Raw genomic sequence first — 18363 nt, 5'->3', positions numbered from 1 at the left:
AGAGTAGACTACTAAAACAGCAGCCCAGGGCCATTGTGCCCCTCAGATGTGATGAGAAGCTACACGGCATGCTGCTCTGTTTGTTCCTTCTGTTATGTCTGAGAAAACTACTGTGTTCCCAGAGGCTTCTTAGACACTGTGGCTTCCCCCCTACTGACACAGATCCACGACTAACTTGGAAACCTTACTTCTTATTCAACAACTTCAAAATGTTATCCAACAATTTCTCTTTTGACTTCCTGCTACAGAGGATTTTCTATGAATGACTGAAAAGTACAGTCGATACTAAATATGGGGAACATTTTCCAAAGGGAGTTTGACTTAGCTCTAGGTTTTGAGAAGTTCAATTACAGGTCTGCCGAAGTCAGGAAAAGCACTGGGTAGTTTATGAAGACACAAGAAACACATTGGTTATAGAAAGTGAAAAATGGATTATATCAACTATTTTCCAACTACTTAAACTTGATAAGCACAAAAAGTTTATATATGCTTTATACTCCTTTTTATTATTTTATGTAAAATAAATCCAAGCATGTTCTACATAAAAATATACACAATACCAAGTAGGTAAAAATTTACTATTTACTTAGCTTCAAGTCTCCACCTTCAAAGGCAAGAGATTACCGAATTATATATGCATTCTAAATGTCCTGAATGAAATGTTCACACTGGTTTTTACCAAATGTTTAACAAAAATATCATAAATTGCTCTTAGATGCAGTAACTTGTAACTGCATGAAATTACTGCACCGACTCTGGCTCCCCATTAAAAAAAGCACTGTTCTCTGCCTGTCAGCAGGGCTGACTTATTAAAAGTATTCCCCTGGGTCAGGGGAACTAGTGAGAAACAATGCCTTCCTAACCACAGTCTCTGACTGAAGCACATTTTATGGCTTCATGCAGCAGGACAGTTCCAGGAGGAATCCCTAGAGATCTGTGGATGTTCTAAAGTAACTTAGAGGGTGGGTGTTGGAAAAAAAAAAAAAAGCATCTAGTACTGAATTATTTTTCTTGAGCTCATCTGCTGTTGAAAACAATCCTGATGTTTAACATTCCTTTCTTCCACTTATCATGATTAGGAAATGTCACACAGTATGGAAATTACAAGGATTGTACCTTTTGGCTGCAGGTTTATGGTTCACAGCATTAGCAGGAAAAAAGTTATTAGTTTTTCAATATATAGAGAAAAACAATTACATATTTGAATAGATCAGAGAAGACCTGAGGAATAAGGTAAAACTAGGGCTAGGGGTGGGAAGGAATATAACAAGAAAACAAGAAAAGCAAGATATTTGCCATGGAGGAAAAGTGTTGAGCAAAAATCACGGAGACGAAATGGTCAATAGCCTGAACCCTGGCATCAGTCAGAATCAAGAGGGAATGATTTTATTAAGGCAACCATGCCTCAGGGCAGACTTGCAGAGTTAAAATCTTCCAGGCACAGGTTGGTGTGGGTGAAGACTGCAGACACTGATTTAGAAGCGATTTGGAGAAAAAGTAACAGTGTAGATAAAATACACTCTGCAGAGGAAGTAGACCCAAAGTGAGGAGTTTAGTTTTGTTGCTGCTTTCTGCTCATTGGGTGGTTTGTTTGTTATGCCAGGCTTTGTGGTGCATTGAATTCCAAGTTATTACATTTGCCCTGATGGTTTGGGGCCACTGTTTTTAAGCAATTGGGGGAAGGGGCATAGTTTTTAAGCAAATGTGTAAAAAGTCAATACACCTGAAGAACATTTTAGGTGAGGGAGGAAAATCCAGCAGCAGATGCACTGTCAGACCAACAGTTTTGCAGTTAAGAGAGAGCTGGAGCAGGGTGAGAAGGGAAGGCTAATACGAAAGAGAACTGAGTACAGCTCTGTAAGCAAGCGACAGGTATTGTTCAGCACCAGTGAGCCACATTTGGTAAGATAACTCGGGAAGATGGAAGACAATTTTAGTGATCCAATTTGTAAGATTTTTGTGTCTGTTGGTCTTGAATGGGTGATTATGCAAAGCACAGGTTTGCCTTCTGATTTTTAATATTGTTCTTTTAACCCTCAAGAGCAGGTCAGGTGGTCATTTAAAATCACCTTAAGTTCAAAGTATTTTAAAGTTAGTACTCTGGCAATGTCTGTAAGAAACCAGGTCAAGAAACAAATGGTCAGCATCAGGAAAGGAAGCCTATATAATCACAGGTTGTTATTAAAGTTGAGAGGTTGGATGAGACAGCCTACAGGAAGATAACAGAGACACAAGACATGAATCAAAGAAACAGCCCCTCTTCTGTAAGGATACAAAAGAAAAATAATTAAAACAAATATTAAACAAAAGAAAAGAGAAAATTAGGAAGATGGCTTCATGACTAGGAATACACCCTTTTTAAACTTGAGGACCTGAGTTCAAATGTCTAGAATCCATGTAAAAAGCTTACCATCCATACATGTGCCTGTAGCCAAAGCACTGGCAGGGAGACTCAGGTTTCAGATCCTGAGAGCAGCCTGGCCAACCACACAAGCCAAATGACAAGCATCTTCTCCAGTGAGCGACTTTTTAAAGGAACAAAGCTGAGCAGAGAGAAAGGAAGACATGTAACAACTTTCTCTGGTCTCCACACCCAAGGGCAAAGGGGCAAGCACCGGCACAATCACAACCATGCAAGACACACAAATACAAACACAACTCACATACCTACCATACCCAACCACCCCACACACACAGAAGAGAGGGGAAAAGAAAGAAAAAAGGAAAAAAGAATGAAGGAAAGAAGAAAGAAAGGAATGAAGGGAAGAAAGTTACAAACAAGGAAGATAAGCATGGGAAGAAAACATGAAGTCAAAGAACTAGAATCTTTTTTAAAGAAGTTGTTAAAAATGTATCTATGACACCATTATATTAGAAGATACTACTGAAAATAGGAAAACAGTGTTCCCCTTCCCCCTAGCACCCATTTGCAGAGTAATAGGGTTGAGGCCTCAAAGATATTGACAAGTTAATACAAAACAAAGAAAATAAAAATAATGATTAAGATAATTCTTCTAAAGAACTAAAAGAGTGAAGGGGTTTTGGTAGGTCAGTGTGAGGGCAAGGTGGGTTTCATCAAATATCAATGAAGAGATTTATTGAGCACAGAAAGAGGGGACATGGAGAGATCAGAATTTACAGTGAGGTCAACTGAATAGAAAAGAAAATTGAAAAAGTTCAAGAGATACCCAAGTCATGGATGTGTCTTGGATCAAGGTAAAGGCCATGATGGAGAAACTTGGCAATGTAGGGAAGAGTCTAGCAAGAAGCAAGTCAGTCACTCAGAGCAACGTGAAGCATGGATATAATGCAGAGGCATGGTAGGCTCAATCTGAAGATGGGGATATGTCCCAAAGACAAAGAAAATGGAGAGGGGGATGGAATTAGGTAAGACATGATGTCAAAAGAAGGAGTAGTGACAAAACAGATCCTTCAAGGAGTCTAGAAAAACTTGTTAACACAGGCTGCTTATATTCCGCACTCTAACCCCAGCCCTCTCCCGTCACCACCATTACATTACACAGTGGTAGTGAGAGATTTGGCAGAAAACAGAGATGTTATCCTCTCTGTCAATTAGTCAAGGTACGGAAAGAATGTTAAGAAGAATTTCAGTTACCTGGAAAACTAGAACACACACCCCACAAAAAAAGATGGAGAAAGACTGGATGTAAAGCATGAACCAACAAGAGGGGTTGAGCAGGGCACAGCGTCTGCAGCTGGGGAGAAATCAGCACATGTCTTAAGCAGCCTGTACATTCTGAACAGAGGACTCAAGAAAGTAAGTTGGTCTTGCTCTCTTTTGTGAGCATCAGAACAGAATTAAATCCAACTTCATTTCAAACCCCACACAGAAGCATTTCTAGCTGCCTCCACATGCCCCCCAAAATACTTTCATGGGCTTTCCCACAAGTATCATGGGACTCTAGTTGAAGGTATATGACAGTCACGGATGTGTTCCTCCCATCTTTTACATTACCTGAGCACAATGAGATTAGGAATACACCTTTGGGTTACCTAGAAAACTTTCTTTTTTCATTTTTTTTTCTTTCTTTTTCTTCCTCTACACACCCCAACCTCCCATAAGAGGCTTCAAAAGCAAGCAAGCAGCCACAGTGCTGTGGAAATGGGGATAATAGGATTTTACAGCCTGATTGTATACACACACAAAAGCAGTACTTGGTTTTCAATGCCAGTTGGCTAGAGGGGAGGGAGGACTGTCTAGACAATTACTACCCAAAGTAATTACCCTGCTGAATGTAAACCATGGCTTGGGTAATTTTGATACTGCAAAGCTGAAGCCAGTTCATATCACTGATGCAACTTCTCGTTTTTTATACCCTTGAAGTGGGGATTAGTGTTAAAATATACATCCAGGAAAGTCTGGGTGAAACAAAAGCCTAACAAAGGTCTTTTATTAAAATATTTTTATACATATTAGTGATCTTTTATACATAGATTGGGCACAAGCATTGTTGATTATGTTTCTGATGATGATGACAGTACCATTCACATAAGAATTTTTCCCTGTTTTTCAGATTGCGCAAACTAAGACTTTTCAAAAATTACAGAAATATGCCTTCATTCAACAAGGATTTACTAAGTACCTCCTCAATAACTACTTCTGGAGCTGGATATACCAAACAAAACCAATGTAGATATTCTAGGGGGGCAAAGTACAGAAATTTGTACATTAAGCAAAAATTTAATGCATATAAAAAGAAACTGTGTGGAAGGTGCTTTTAAAATCACTACTGTGGTGAGTGTGACTAGAGAGTCTGTGTTGTGTAGTTAAGGGAAAGCCGAAGACTGGGGGCAGGGAGAAGTCAGACATGTGAGCAGGATATACACAGAGGTCTGAGCACAGGGAACAGATTTTACAAACTTCATGTAGGGAGTAAGCCTAGAGTGTTTAATGATTGAAGGAATGTCAGAGGGATTCACATTCAGTAATGGAAACAGAAAATCTGAAGGAAAGAGGGAAAAAAAGTGGGACCTCAAGTTCATTTAAATGAAATCCTCTGACAAGGCAGGCCACAAGGAAGAGGGGGGAAGAAGGAAGAGGAGGAGAGAAGGTAAGAAGAGGGGAGACAAGAAGAAGTGGGGAGGAAAGAGGAGGGAAAGGGAGAAGAGAGGGAGGGGAGGGGAAGAGAGAGGAGGAAAGAGCAGATGAGAGGAGAGGAGGGGAGGAAGAAGGGGGAAAATAAGGAATAGAGAGAGGTGAGGAAGAAAAGTGGAATAAGCATAGCAAGAATGAGAACAGAAAAAGATGAAGAACTTGGGGGAGAGGAGGGGAGGCAAATGGAGACAGGAAGAGGGAGGTGGGAAGAATGGGGGAAGAAGGAATAAATGTGGTAAACAAACCCTGACTTCAGCCAGGTCTGGTGCCCATTTCAAAAAAGTCACTCTGATTGCTTGAAGAACAAGGTCATTCCCAATGTTATATGAAGAATTTGTACTTATGGAACTTGGTGGTGAGCAGAGAGAGGAAAAGATGTTCAGTATATATTATAGTTTTGGTGGAATACTTATTACATGTATGTAATTAGTAGGTAATAGAATAAGGAACTTGTCTGTTCCCAAATCTTGAACTCCTGACTACTGTCCTAAACAAACATGAGCAGAGACATCACAGTACCTTTATAATAGAGTATGAGTTAAGGGAAGTTGCTGCAGTCAATTTCAGGATGGTATTGTAAAACACTGATGGGCCAAGGTAAACCTTTTCGTCTCTGCAAGCTGATGACTTCTAGTCTGTTGATCTGTTGATACAAACTACTTCAGTATTCTCAATGGCATTTGTCTTCTTTCAGCTTTCAATGAATTTAAACTTGGACCTTAAGCAAACTTTAATGTTTGAGTTCACGATGTTCATATAACAGAAGAGAAGCATCATACCTAGGACTTTCCCCAGGCTTGGTGTTAAAAACAGACATAGCCACTGTCTGAGCACTACTTCTGATAAAAAAAAAAAAAAAAAAAAAAGAATGCCAAAATTATTCAGTAATGATTTTGAAACTTGAATTGCCGAAATGCCTTATTCAGAGAACATTATCTAGACACACATAGACATAGAAAGGGATCAGAAGCAGACATTTGCTTTACAATGTTACAACATGTCACAGAACCTCAAGCTAAAGACACTTCACCAAGAATGGTAAAAGTAAATGGAATATCAAATTTTAAAAATGTCTTTGTCTGTGGAAAGTGTGGGGAAACATTTTTTAATTATAACTACAGGATTTTTTAGAAGGTACATGTATTAGAAAAATAAGTAGGTAATCTATCATTTAATATACGTTTCTAGCTACTGAGCTAACTAGAGTTTATAGTACTTACAATGAGTTAAATGCTACTCTTATTGTTATTGTCTAAAGGGAGAATGAACATCACACATGATCTAAGCCAACAATGAGGGGATGAATGAATGTAACTCCATGACAGCATCATCTGTGACAACTTCAGCGAAATTTCTTTTTAAAATGTAAATTATTCTACAGTTACTTGCACCATAACTAGTGAAGACCATTTACTACATACCTCACATCAGTTGCTTGTTTCATTCTTATTTTACAAAAGAAACTACGTTCAAATGCATAATGTAACTCCCTCAATATTTCATGGCATATATAATAAACTAAGATTTCCAACAAACAATTGACTCCAAATTCAAGCTTCCCAACTTGATAATTTCTGTCTTTTCTTCTTCTGTTGTTCTCTCCTGAGTAACATGCTGAGTAAATCTACACTTACCCAAAGTGCATAAAACAATACACCTAACATCCCAATAAGCCATATGAACAGTTGACATTGGAGATGATGAGTGACAACATTGTTTTCTAAACAGACAGACCTGAGTTCACATCCAGCTTCTGCCGTTTACTTGGGATATGGTTCTGTGCACTTTGGCCAGCCCCTGTAACCACAATGTCACCTTCTATGAAACTGGAAAATAATGTCTCTCTAATTGTTAGGAATAAATTACATACTTTAAACAGAACATTTAAGTCATACTTGGATCTTAGTAAATACTGGAAGGTTTTACCTTCGATGATATAGGAACATTTCTCCAGGTCCAAATGGACATTAAAATAGAGGGCAATAAAAACTGGAATGTAGAAAAACATTGACAGACTGTATTCTGTTCTCCCTCTGTGTCACGCACTGACTATACAGAGCAACTGCTAGGCAATGGTGTGTGCCCCTCTCTTCCCCCAGCACAGGGGTCTGCTCATCGTGAAACTCTCTGAACTTCTGGTAAAAGCATGAGTGGGAATATCAAAGAAGAGAAGGAATAAGAATCTCTTTTTAAAGATTCGATATTGGCAAGCAGTTCGAATGGTAAAATAAAATCTTTTCTTTGCATTTTGCAGAATCTGGGTATTTCTGTTGTTAAAAGAACATCTATCTAGATGGTTAATTGTCAAAGTCACAAAGTTATTGACAGATAACTTAAGCACTATAGACACTATTTCAGATGAATTCGCTCCTGCTGGTGGGAAGACTGAAATCTCATCCACTACAGTTTTTGTTTAAATCCAACAGCAAACTGGCATTCTCTTCTGGGGGTGAGCCCAAGTCAGCATGCCCTTGGTGTCATGATGGTGGTAAAGGATATAATCTCTTGTTTTGTGCTCATGTTTAAACCTATTGTTATGTAGCTCATCTGATGTTGATCTTTTCTAGTCACAAGACTTTAGTTAGCATTTTTCTCCAAAAAGGAAAAAGTTTCCTCAGAACTGGGTGTATAGCTCAGTGTTAGAAGTACTTCTCTAGCAGAAGATTCTGACCTCTTCCTGTCCCAGCACTGAAAACACATGGATCTCTAGGGATGATAAGTAATACTTTTTAAAAAGATTAACCTACGAGTGAAGATTCGGTTTCAATATTTATCAAATGCAATAATCGTCCTAGGAGAAATGCATTAATTCACAAGCACATTAAGCATTTTCACCTCTGCAGACAAATTGCACATTCGCACCTATAGTTTTGCTTTTCCTTAGAAGTCCCAGACTGAGATTGGACAGGAGGGCCAGCAAAGCAACTAACCCTTCACCTGCATTTGGGGACAAGGACATGGAGACATGGTTCAAACTAGGTTGTTAATAAATATGTGAAAGTAGGTTGATAAATCATCTTAACGTTAAAGGGAAAACTTACTGTGATAAAGCACATGTGAAATATGTCATGCACAGTGACACAAAGCATAACCACTCAGCAAAAGGTGAGAAATTCATGCATATTCAATAACTACACTATCCTTAAGGATAAAGAAATACAGGATGAGGAATTCTCTACAAATATGCTAATGCTTTGCTTTTCTCTTTCAACTGTTCCATGACAGATAACAGAGTGGCCAATTTATTCCTTCAAAACATTTCTGGGACAATGGATTCTACAGTCTAATTTAGAATGTCTTCTAAGATTCAATGGAGATAGTACCGTGTTTTAACATAGATTTTAAAGGTAGTCGTTACAGTATGACACAGCTCCTTTCAGAAACCCCCTTGAGGGACTGCTCATCCTGTGTGAAACATGGGAGGAAAGACATCAGCACATGCACTGCTATTTGCCAGCAGGACAAGTTGGGGAAATGATGGCTCTGACTCTGTTTCCTTTCATCTTAGTTTTAAATACTGGCAAGTGAGTTAAAAGTGAATAAGCACAGAGATCTGCCTACCTCTGTCACTTGTCTCCTAGGTATTGGGATTAAATACATGAACCAATGCACCCCGCTGCTTCTGTTGTTTGTTTGTCTGTTTGTTTGGTTTTTGATACAGGGTCTCTCTATGGCGCTCTAGCTGTCCTGGAACTTGAATGTAGACCAAGCTGGCCGGAAATTCATAGAAAATTGTAGCAGGATATTTATCTGCTACATTGTATTTGCAGTGGAGCTCAGTGATTGGGCAGTAGAAGAGGAGGTGGGACTGGGAGAAGGAAAGAGGAAGAGGAGGAGGGGGAGAGAGAGCTAGCAACCATAGAAGAGCACAGATAGGTAGAGAGCAGTCCTAAGTAGCAACTTATATCAAAAGTTAGATATTGGGTAACTATTCTAATTATGTGGGCATCTTGTTAATTGAACATTTTCAAATATATAAATCCATTGGATAATCTTTAAGCTTTAAGTGTCTTCATTCTAGCTAACGAGTGGTGGTGCCCAGCTTCGGCACCTGCTGCCAGAGGGCGGATGGCGCCCTGCTCTCCCGGTTCGAATCCCGGGTTCCCCCCACCCCCCAGTGTGACTCTGCCCGAGTCTCATGGGGGAGTGGGGGGAAGAGTCTTCATTCTACTGGGTACCATGAACATGGCAGATATTATCAGGGGCTCAGCCGAGTTTTGTTTTGTCGGGGCAGTGTGGTGGATTGACAGAGACAGCCACCACTCTGGCATCTTGTGGGTCTAGCTGCAGTACTTGTAGTGTGGAACACGGCAGCAGGAGCTAAGCAAAGCTGCCCTGCCAATTAGACAGCTGGCCCTCAAAGAGAATCACCTATCTCCCAATGCTGGGATTAAAGATGGTCACCACCACGCCCAGCCTTTCTTATGTTCTTTTTTTTTTTTAATTGGGTAGCATTAGAAACAAATAAATACCATTAATTCAATACATCCATAATCTTTCCTATACAGCAAAATGTAGTAACAAATCATCAGACTCTGCATGTAGTCTCACTGGTTTCAAGTTTCTCAGACTTGCTTGGTGATACAAATTACCCAGAAATTGTGACCTGGCAAGTCCCGGGTGCAGCCTTGGTCTTTCTGTATATTTAGCTTCCCAGTGACTCCCGCGGGTAGACTGGCTTAGAACTCCTCAGCAAGTTGAAGCTTTGTCAAACTAGAGAACCAGGCAATACCTAGTGATCACATCTACCTAAAAGAATTGTCCCCTTAGATATTTATGTTATATAGATTGGAAAGTCAAAATGATTTTTTACTTGCAAGTATTTTATTATTTCTCAGTAACAAAGACTGGGGGGACAATTGAGCCTATATTAAAATGTAACTCACCTCACTCACATCAGAGCATGTGAAAGTTAATTTTAAAACAATCCTCTTAGATATAAAAATCCCTGGAAATCTACGAATGGCTAGCAGAACATTAGCATCAGTAGCAAAGATACACATAATTATGTTACTAGGCCAGAGGACATACAGGAAGAAGGGTTCAGGTAGCCAGGAGCTCTGGTTATTTGAGAAGTGTATTATGGATATTTATAATACTACTGCCATTGCTAACTGGCTAAAACGTTAAGAATATTCAAATAACAAATTCACTATAAAATCAATTAAAGAGCTATGACCGTTATTTCCCTTTAATTCATTTGAACATTAGTATTCAAAAAGAAAATTTGAGTAAAATTAGCATATGTGTGAACAAGAAATTTTGAAAATAAAAGATAAAAGGAAATAAGCTTCTATCCCAAGACACCAAGCTTATCCCAAAAATATGACCTATACATGGACAGCCTGTATACCCCAAACATACACATACATGAACAACCTACAACTTAAACATACCTTATATATGAACAACCTATACCCTAAAACATACCCCATATGTGAACAACCTATACTGAGAAACATAACCCATGTATGAACAATCTATACTCCAAAACATACCCCCAAACTGAGACACCTAAAAACATGTAGAAACATACCAAAAAAGTTATGTAAAGAAATGAGAGCAATGAAACCACAAACAGTATCCATGATGAAGCACACATGACATATGTGCTTATTTTTAATGTAGACAGTTATGAATTTCATGAGCTACTGTGTCAAGAAGTTTATCTTTTTGTTTTGGTTTGTAATATATGTTATATGTAATATATGTTATATATGTATATATGTGTAGATTATATATGTGTGTATAAATGTATGGAACATACATACACATATGGCTTAAGATCTAAAGTAGAACAATGAAATAATTAGGTAAAACAATAAAATCATTACCCAATTAATCACACACACACACAAATATGTATTTACATCTCAGCTTAAGATCCAAAGTATGACAATGAAATCATTCAGTAAAACAATAAAATAATTAGCCAGTTCTTGCCAATTTTTTGATAGAGAGTTGCTTGCTGTATATGTGGATTTCGGATAGAGCTTAATAAAGTCATGATAGCCACTCAGTACTACAGGTATTACAGGCTCTTAGGCACAGTGTTAAATAAATCATCTAATAGGTATTACCTACAGTATGGTCCAGAAAACAAACACAAAGCATGTACATATTCATTTATCCACTGTCCCAAGTGTTAGGAAAATCAAGGCCACTTAGAGCTGATACAACTATTTCTAATAGATTATTAGTATAGTGATAGGTTCACTTTTTTTCATTACATTTTTTCTTACTTCAAGACTTTCCTAATAAAAATACTATATTCTTTTTATGACTGGTGAAAATTATTCTTTTCTTTAGGGAAATTATCCAAGGCTTGCTTGCTTATTTATTTATTTGTTTGTTTGTTCTTGTTTTTAATGTTACAGCAAGGTCACATATAAATGTATCTTAAAGAAGCAATGAGGTTCTTTGTGAAAGAAACTTTGTTTTAGATTCTCATCATTTCATTCACTTAAAAAATAACTCAAGAACAAAACAACAGAATGGCTGAAGTTTCAAGTACTGCTTCCAAATGAAGGTCTTGAGAAGGTCTATAGAGTCCTGTGAACTAAATGCACCAGCAGTTTAGGGGCTGTACTGGGTGGACAGCAGTTCAAGGCTGACAAATGAAGAATGAATACCCTTGCCCTGTGAGGGAGGAGCCACTGGCTTGATGCTGAGATGAGATAACTGATGTAGGACTTTATTCCTCACCTTTAGCTTATTTTCAATTCTTTCTTTATTATTGGTACATCTCCACAGCCAAAATAAAGGCTATCCCCAGTGATGATTCTATGAATTTAAAATGGGAAAACTCGAAAAATACACTGGAATTTATAGAGATGTATGCAGCCTTCTGCATAGCCACTTCTTAGAGCAAACCCACAAGTGATTTGCTTAAGTGTACTGAACATTTTTGAGATGGGTATAGTTGCTGCTCTTTGAGACTTTTTCATATTTTCTGGAGTACCATGATCAGCCCATTTTCCTTATTGGATACTGTGTGGGAGGAACTAGAATCCACAAGCCAAGCAACTCACCGAGTCTTTTAAACTAACATCAATGTCACAGAAAGGCATCTCTCAAAGTGAGTTCAATACAAAGTCAGAAGATAGAAAGCATTTTAATCCAATGCCTTAAGTTGCTTAAAATCTAGACTCCACTGCTCTCTGAGACTTCAGATGATATACTCTCAAAAGAATTGGTGCCATAATCCAGCAATATCAAATGACAGAGCTTACTGAGGCTCCCAAATTGAGATCTGTTTGCTTAGAGTTGACATAGTACAGAGACAACTTAGACAGCCAGTAACACAAATGACATCACTATGTTCCAATCTAGAAGTTTTTATTACCACAAGTTTTGCTCTGGGCAAGCTGTAGCAATCATCACATTGTGATAGTAAATACAAATTTTCTCTCTAAGCACTATAAAGGGCTTGTGCTGACAATATACAGAATGACTCCTATCACAATAGAGCTGGAAAAAGTATATAAGACATTTTTGTATGACTTGTTCTAACTGGTTATCTTCCAGATGAATACTGTCACCTTCAGTGTTCACAAAAATCACCCACACTACTTTATCACCTAGTATAATCACTATTCTTCCACCATTGATGATGTTCTTTGAGATTATAACTGAGTATCTACAAAAGAAAAAAATTAGAAATGGATGAAAATCATGAAATGAAATACCGAAATGAAACAACAGAAACAAAGTGAAGACAAAGATCCCTGGGCTTTATGGAGTTTGGGTTTTTATGTCCTGAACTTCAGACATCATTGGGCATGATGAAAGTTCTGAGTACTGAGTATGTGGTAAAACAGGACTACTGAAGTGCCTTCTGAGAGCTGGATAATCTTAGCTCTCTTTCCACCTTATTGTTTAGGATATTCTGGCATGCTAACTTAAAGTTCAGAGCTTGACAATCTTTATTCTATACTTGTGTTCAAGGCATACTTTCTCAAGCCAATTAAAATGATAAGGTTTATTTGAAAAACACCTGAATGACATTCATAATATCCAGGAAGGATACACAAACCCACATATAAAAAAACGTAATGGGTAATTATCACATTCCAGGTGGCAAATCTTGGAGAATACATAAATGAAAAATGGTGTGACTTCAAAACGCTATAGACTTCATAAAATGAGAAGAATAAATGCTTCAATGTGAAGAATGCTGTAACAGAAGAAAATACACATGACTCTGGAGGCAAACAGTATGAGCTGACACTCACCTTGAGAGTACAGGAGGATCTGAGATGTGAAGGAAAAGATACCACACGAGTAATTACAAACAAATGGACTTCATGCAGGTATGTGCCCAGTCCATAGATGAAATACAGCTCATAGTCATAGATGGAATCTAGGGGAACAATAACACCTAAGACCTGTGCAGAGAGAGAGAGGTCATTAAAAACAAAAGGAGGAAGAGGAGGACGACAGTGAGGATAGGGAGACACAACCACGGCAATTCCTCAAATGGTATGCTCTTTTGGTTCTATTCTAGCCTCTGGTTTCCTTATGTGCTCTTGAGGAGGGTCCTCCTTGATTGGGGAAGACAAGCTTCCAATTAATATGGACGACTCACTGCATTTCAAATTTCTGACTGTAAAATAATTAATTTTCTAGTCTTCCAAACAGAAGTAGGAGAGAGGAAAGCCATAGTTGTAAAGATGGATTATTATTATTATTATTATTATTATTATTATTATTATTATTATTATTGTATTATTATTCTTACTTGTAGAAACTACATACTGATTTCCATAGTGGCTGTATGAACTTATATTCCCACCGGCAGTATATAAGACTTTCTTTCCCCTCACTTTCTTACAAGTATTTTCAGATATTTGCTTGTTGTTGTTTATTTATTTATGTGGCAATGTAGCACTGGCTGATCTGGAGGCAGCTATGTAGACCAAGCTGGCCTCTAACTCACAGAGATCCACCTGCTTCTGCACCCCACCTCCAAGTTGCTGAGATTAAAGAGATGTACCACCACATGCAGCTGTTTTCTTAATGACATCCATTCAGACGGGGATAAGTTGAAATCCCAACGAAGTTTTGCTTTGATTTTCCTGATAGCTGATGGTGAACATTTTCCCTGTAATTATTGACCATTGGTGCATCTTTTTGAGAGTATCTGCTTATTTCATCTGTCCTTTTTAAATTGGATTACTTGTTCTTTCAGTGTTTTTTTTTATGTTGTTGTTACTTGTGTGTTAAGTACACTAAATACGCTTCAGATAAACAGTTGGCAAACATTCACAAGTTCTATAGACCATCTCTACACTCTGCTAATTGTATCCTTTCCTGGGAAGGAGTTTTTAAATTTCATGCAATCTGCTTATCAATTCAAGTCATTATTTTCTGAGCTCTGGGGGGTCCTCCTACTATGTCTTGAATTTTTTTCTCTGTTTCCTCCAGCAGTTTTGTTGTCTGAAGTCTCATAATTCATAGCCTTGATCTATTTTGAATTGATTTTATACACACACACACACATTGTATACATACACACATGACACATGACACATAATAACACTCCAGTCAACAATGGACCATATATCTACAGTGATCTCATAAAATTGTAATGGGGCCCGAAAATGCCTATTGCACAGTGGTGCAGTAAACACTATAACAGTGTGATACATTCCTCATTTGTTTGTGATCAAGTTGGCATAAACAAATCTATTGTCCTGCTGGCCTCTGAAAAGTATATCACATGCAATTATATATCATATATAATACTTTTTAATAATAATACTGTACCATATTGCTGATTTATATGTTTGGTTACTTATGTTTTACTACTTCTTCTCATCAAACAAGTAACTACAATGCAGTCCTGGGAGGTCCCCAGGAGACAGTCTGGAAGGCACTGCCAGCATCATAGGAGAGGGCACCTCCATTGTACTGATACCTTCCCTCATCCCTGAGGAATGCAAGCTATGAAGCCAGAAGACAGTGATAATGATGGTCCTGAACATGCTCAGACCTAAGCTAATATTGCATGTGTGTTTTAGTTTTCAACAAAAAAAAATTAAGGTAAAATAAAACATAGAAAAAGCTTATAGAATTAGAATATAAAGAAAGCACTTTTGCATAGTTACATGTACTTGGTTTTTAATCTATGTTACTACAAGCATCAACAAATATTAAAAATTAAACATTTTAAATGAAAATGTTACAGTAAACTAAAGTTATGTTCTTTAAATAAGAAAAAATAAATTTAGTATAGTTAAGGGTATGGTGTTTATAAACTTCACAGTAGTGGACAGCAATGTCCCCATAGAAACTTCTAGATCTCCAAGCTCCATTTCTGATATGTACCCTATTCAAAAGTACTATTTTTCTTATCTCCTATACAACATTTGACTGAGCATTCTCTAAATTTAAATGCACATACTTACATTTTATTATAGTTTCTGACAATATGCAGGATACAAATATGCTGTACAGGTTTGTACTTTTAAGAGTTACAGGCTATATTATATAGCCTAAGGTTGTAATGTGGTTATTCAACTCTTAACAGCTGTACAAGCAGATGCTACAGTGACTAACCTTTTTCAGAATTTATCCCCATCATTAGGTGACATCTAGCTGTATACTTAAGCAATCATGAGCCTCACATTTTGTATGAAATAGGTAGATAATGAGTAAATAAGAGTTTTTTCCTAGTAAATACATAAGCCTAATGCAGGAAAATAAAAAAGGGGCAACGGAAGGGACTACAACATAACAGAGCCCCATATTTTAAACAGAGTAAACTGAAAAACTCTAAAGTGTTGATACTTTGAGCTTGAAAATCAATCAAAATCAAAATATAAAGCATGTGTCTTTACAGCATCTAAACTTTTGCCATGAACATACATTAGACTACATATAACAGAAAGTGAAGTTTTCTAGTACAGTGGAAGAGCCGAGACAAGAAATCACAAGTGCAAAGGCCATGAACAAGGAGCACGGGGTCTAAGTCAAAAACACGAGCTGACTAACCACATGTAGGTTTGTATCACGGTCGTGAGGACCAGAAGAACTACTAAACCTTTTAAAGACAAAACAGAAGAAAACAAAACAAATTTTTAAAAAGCCACATTGTCAAAAACAGTATTGTGTGTAAGAGAAGGAGAGAGGGGTGGCTAGATTGATGTGATTGGGAGTCTGGAGGGTGAAGGAAAACAGGAGCTCCTGAAGTAACAGACTAGAGATACATTGAGTTTCTGTTGAAGCAAGAAGGAAATAAAATGTTAGTGAGAAATTGACAATATGTGTATAACAGAATAAATGAATAAGTCAGGCAAGGTCACCTTCAAAGTTCAACGAACCATGACTGAAACTAAGCCAGAAGCAAACTATGTCTCATAAGTACTCAAGGTAACCTCTGACTTCTTTTAAAGAATAGTGATTATCCTCTACCACACAATCACCAGTGTCTATTTTGACTAGAGAATGGACACTAAGAAACTTTGGAAAGTATGATATAAGCATCAAGGGAGAGAGGAGTATAGTCTACTCTAAGCTGAGCAGAACATGGTTGAACTATTAGGTCCTGGAACTCAGTTCACAAAGAGCTTTGAAAAAAAAGAGTTTGCAATGAACATAAAATTTCCAGTGACTTGCCTCTGCAGTGAAAAGTAATCCAGAAGTCAAGCTATTAGGGATAATGACAGTTCTTCTTACCTCGACAGTATGACAGGAAAATTCATACTCATAAGTAGTAAGAAAATAGAAAGTGTCTCAATGATATAGAAATTTCCATTTCTTTATCTTAGATGTCAAGTTGTAGTGAATAGTCAAGAGACTCAAAATGTGTTCATACTGGTAAGTGATTAAAAGATGGGGTCACAGAGCTGCGAGGTCAAACTATTTCAAGGGGCATCAATGTAGATGCTGAAATCACACAAAAGAATCATAGAAGGGACTATGACATCGCTGCCCCTTGTCCTTCATCAGACGATTCCCAGCACACTCTATGAATAAGCCACTGTATGAATGTGACTGTATTGAGAAACTTTGCTCTGCTGAATGTAACTTTGAATGTATGGGGCCTGTGGAGTGGGAATAGGAAGGGATGTCAGAGGGGTTTGACTCATTAAAAGACACATTTGGAACGATGTTGAAAGGAAGACTATAAGCTTTAGAAAAGACACAAATTTGATGCATATTAAGTACCAGTTATAAAGGAAATAGATCAGTCAAAGGGCTCCTCAAATGGTGGTGTCAGCCAGAGGGTAATCTAGTCACTAGAAATTACAACAAAGAAATATATCCTGCCTAGAACTTATTTTTTCAATGAATGAAAGCCAAATACAGTAAAGACGAACTAAGAAACACACATGGTGGCTTTTTAAAGGAAAGAACATAAGAGCTGTGGCTACTGTGCATGCCATCATTCTACCTGAGGAAAGCAGCCTTTCTGGGCATACAGTGGCTACTTTTTAGTATCCAAAGTCAAACAGTGGTAAATGACAACCAGACTTTCAGTTCTCTGTTTCCCAAGAGCTTCAGCATTGCCAATTGGGAAGTGGCTGGTAGAACAGAACGTGAGAAAGGCATAAGAATAGACAAGAATCACTGGGGAAATGCACCATTACAGAGCCAGGTAACTACTACTCAGAACATTCTTTGTGAAATGTATCTTAATCTCAACAAATGCATGCTGCTTTCACCCTCCTCTGTGCAGGGCTCAGTAAGCAACTCCACTTCTCTGCTGGCACATCAGAAGGAAAGGCCTTTGGAGTAAGGGTCAGGTTACTGACCGTGCTCTTCATAAAAATTATAATAATCTTTGAGTTAATGTAGAAAAAAATCAGTATTTTTGTTTACAAATTTTAAGATGACCTTTAAGACAATCCCTAACATAAAGAGGATAACAAATTCAAAGGAGCCATATAAAATGCATTTGCTACTATTAAATAATCAAGAAAAGGTAGGTGCCTATGTCAATAACAATCTTGAGAAGATTCCAGAATCATAAATACACCACTATCTATCTGTGGTAGACAGAATTCTAAGAATGGACTCCAGTAATTTTCACCTTCTTACAATACCCTCTCCTTCAAATGTGGGTAGCATTGAAGTCAGAGAGCCTGTAAACATGAACATATTAATCAGGATACAGCTTCATTTGGAGATGGAGGAGATATATGGAAATGCAAACGGCTCTCTGTTGATGGTCAACAAGAAATTAGAAACTATAGTGCAACAGCCACAAAGAACTAAATAGTGTTAATTATTTGAATGCTCTT

At 37.7% G+C, this 18363-nt stretch overlaps 1 protein-coding gene across 16 annotated transcripts in view; it reads right to left on the bottom strand.

The window, feature by feature from the left end:
- Macrod2 (mono-ADP ribosylhydrolase 2) overlaps positions 1-18363 on the bottom strand; it is a 1857339-nt gene that overhangs the window by 1609432 nt on the left and 229544 nt on the right. Inside the window, exons 4-5 of one of the 16 annotated variants that reach the window (XR_013108847.1) lie at positions 13351-13503; positions 12458-12755 (exon numbers count right to left, since the gene is read on the bottom strand). The exons of 14 other annotated variants lie outside the window; for them this stretch is intronic. Coding sequence is in view for 1 of the 2 variants with exons in the window: in XM_076929865.1 (XP_076785980.1) it covers positions 13466-13503 (38 nt within the window). In the remaining variant the exon portion in view is untranslated. Of the gene's footprint in view, positions 1-12457; positions 12756-13157; positions 13504-18363 lie in introns of those variants that run through there. One more of the 16 variants, XM_076929865.1, reaches the window with a different exon arrangement.

This window comes from Arvicanthis niloticus, chromosome 2, assembly GCF_011762505.2.
Source record: "Arvicanthis niloticus isolate mArvNil1 chromosome 2, mArvNil1.pat.X, whole genome shotgun sequence".
In the NCBI taxonomy this organism is placed as follows: Eukaryota; Metazoa; Chordata; class Mammalia; order Rodentia; family Muridae; genus Arvicanthis; species Arvicanthis niloticus.
Note: the sequence above shows the minus strand (reverse complement) of the source record. Positions and strands in the feature narration are given on the sequence as shown.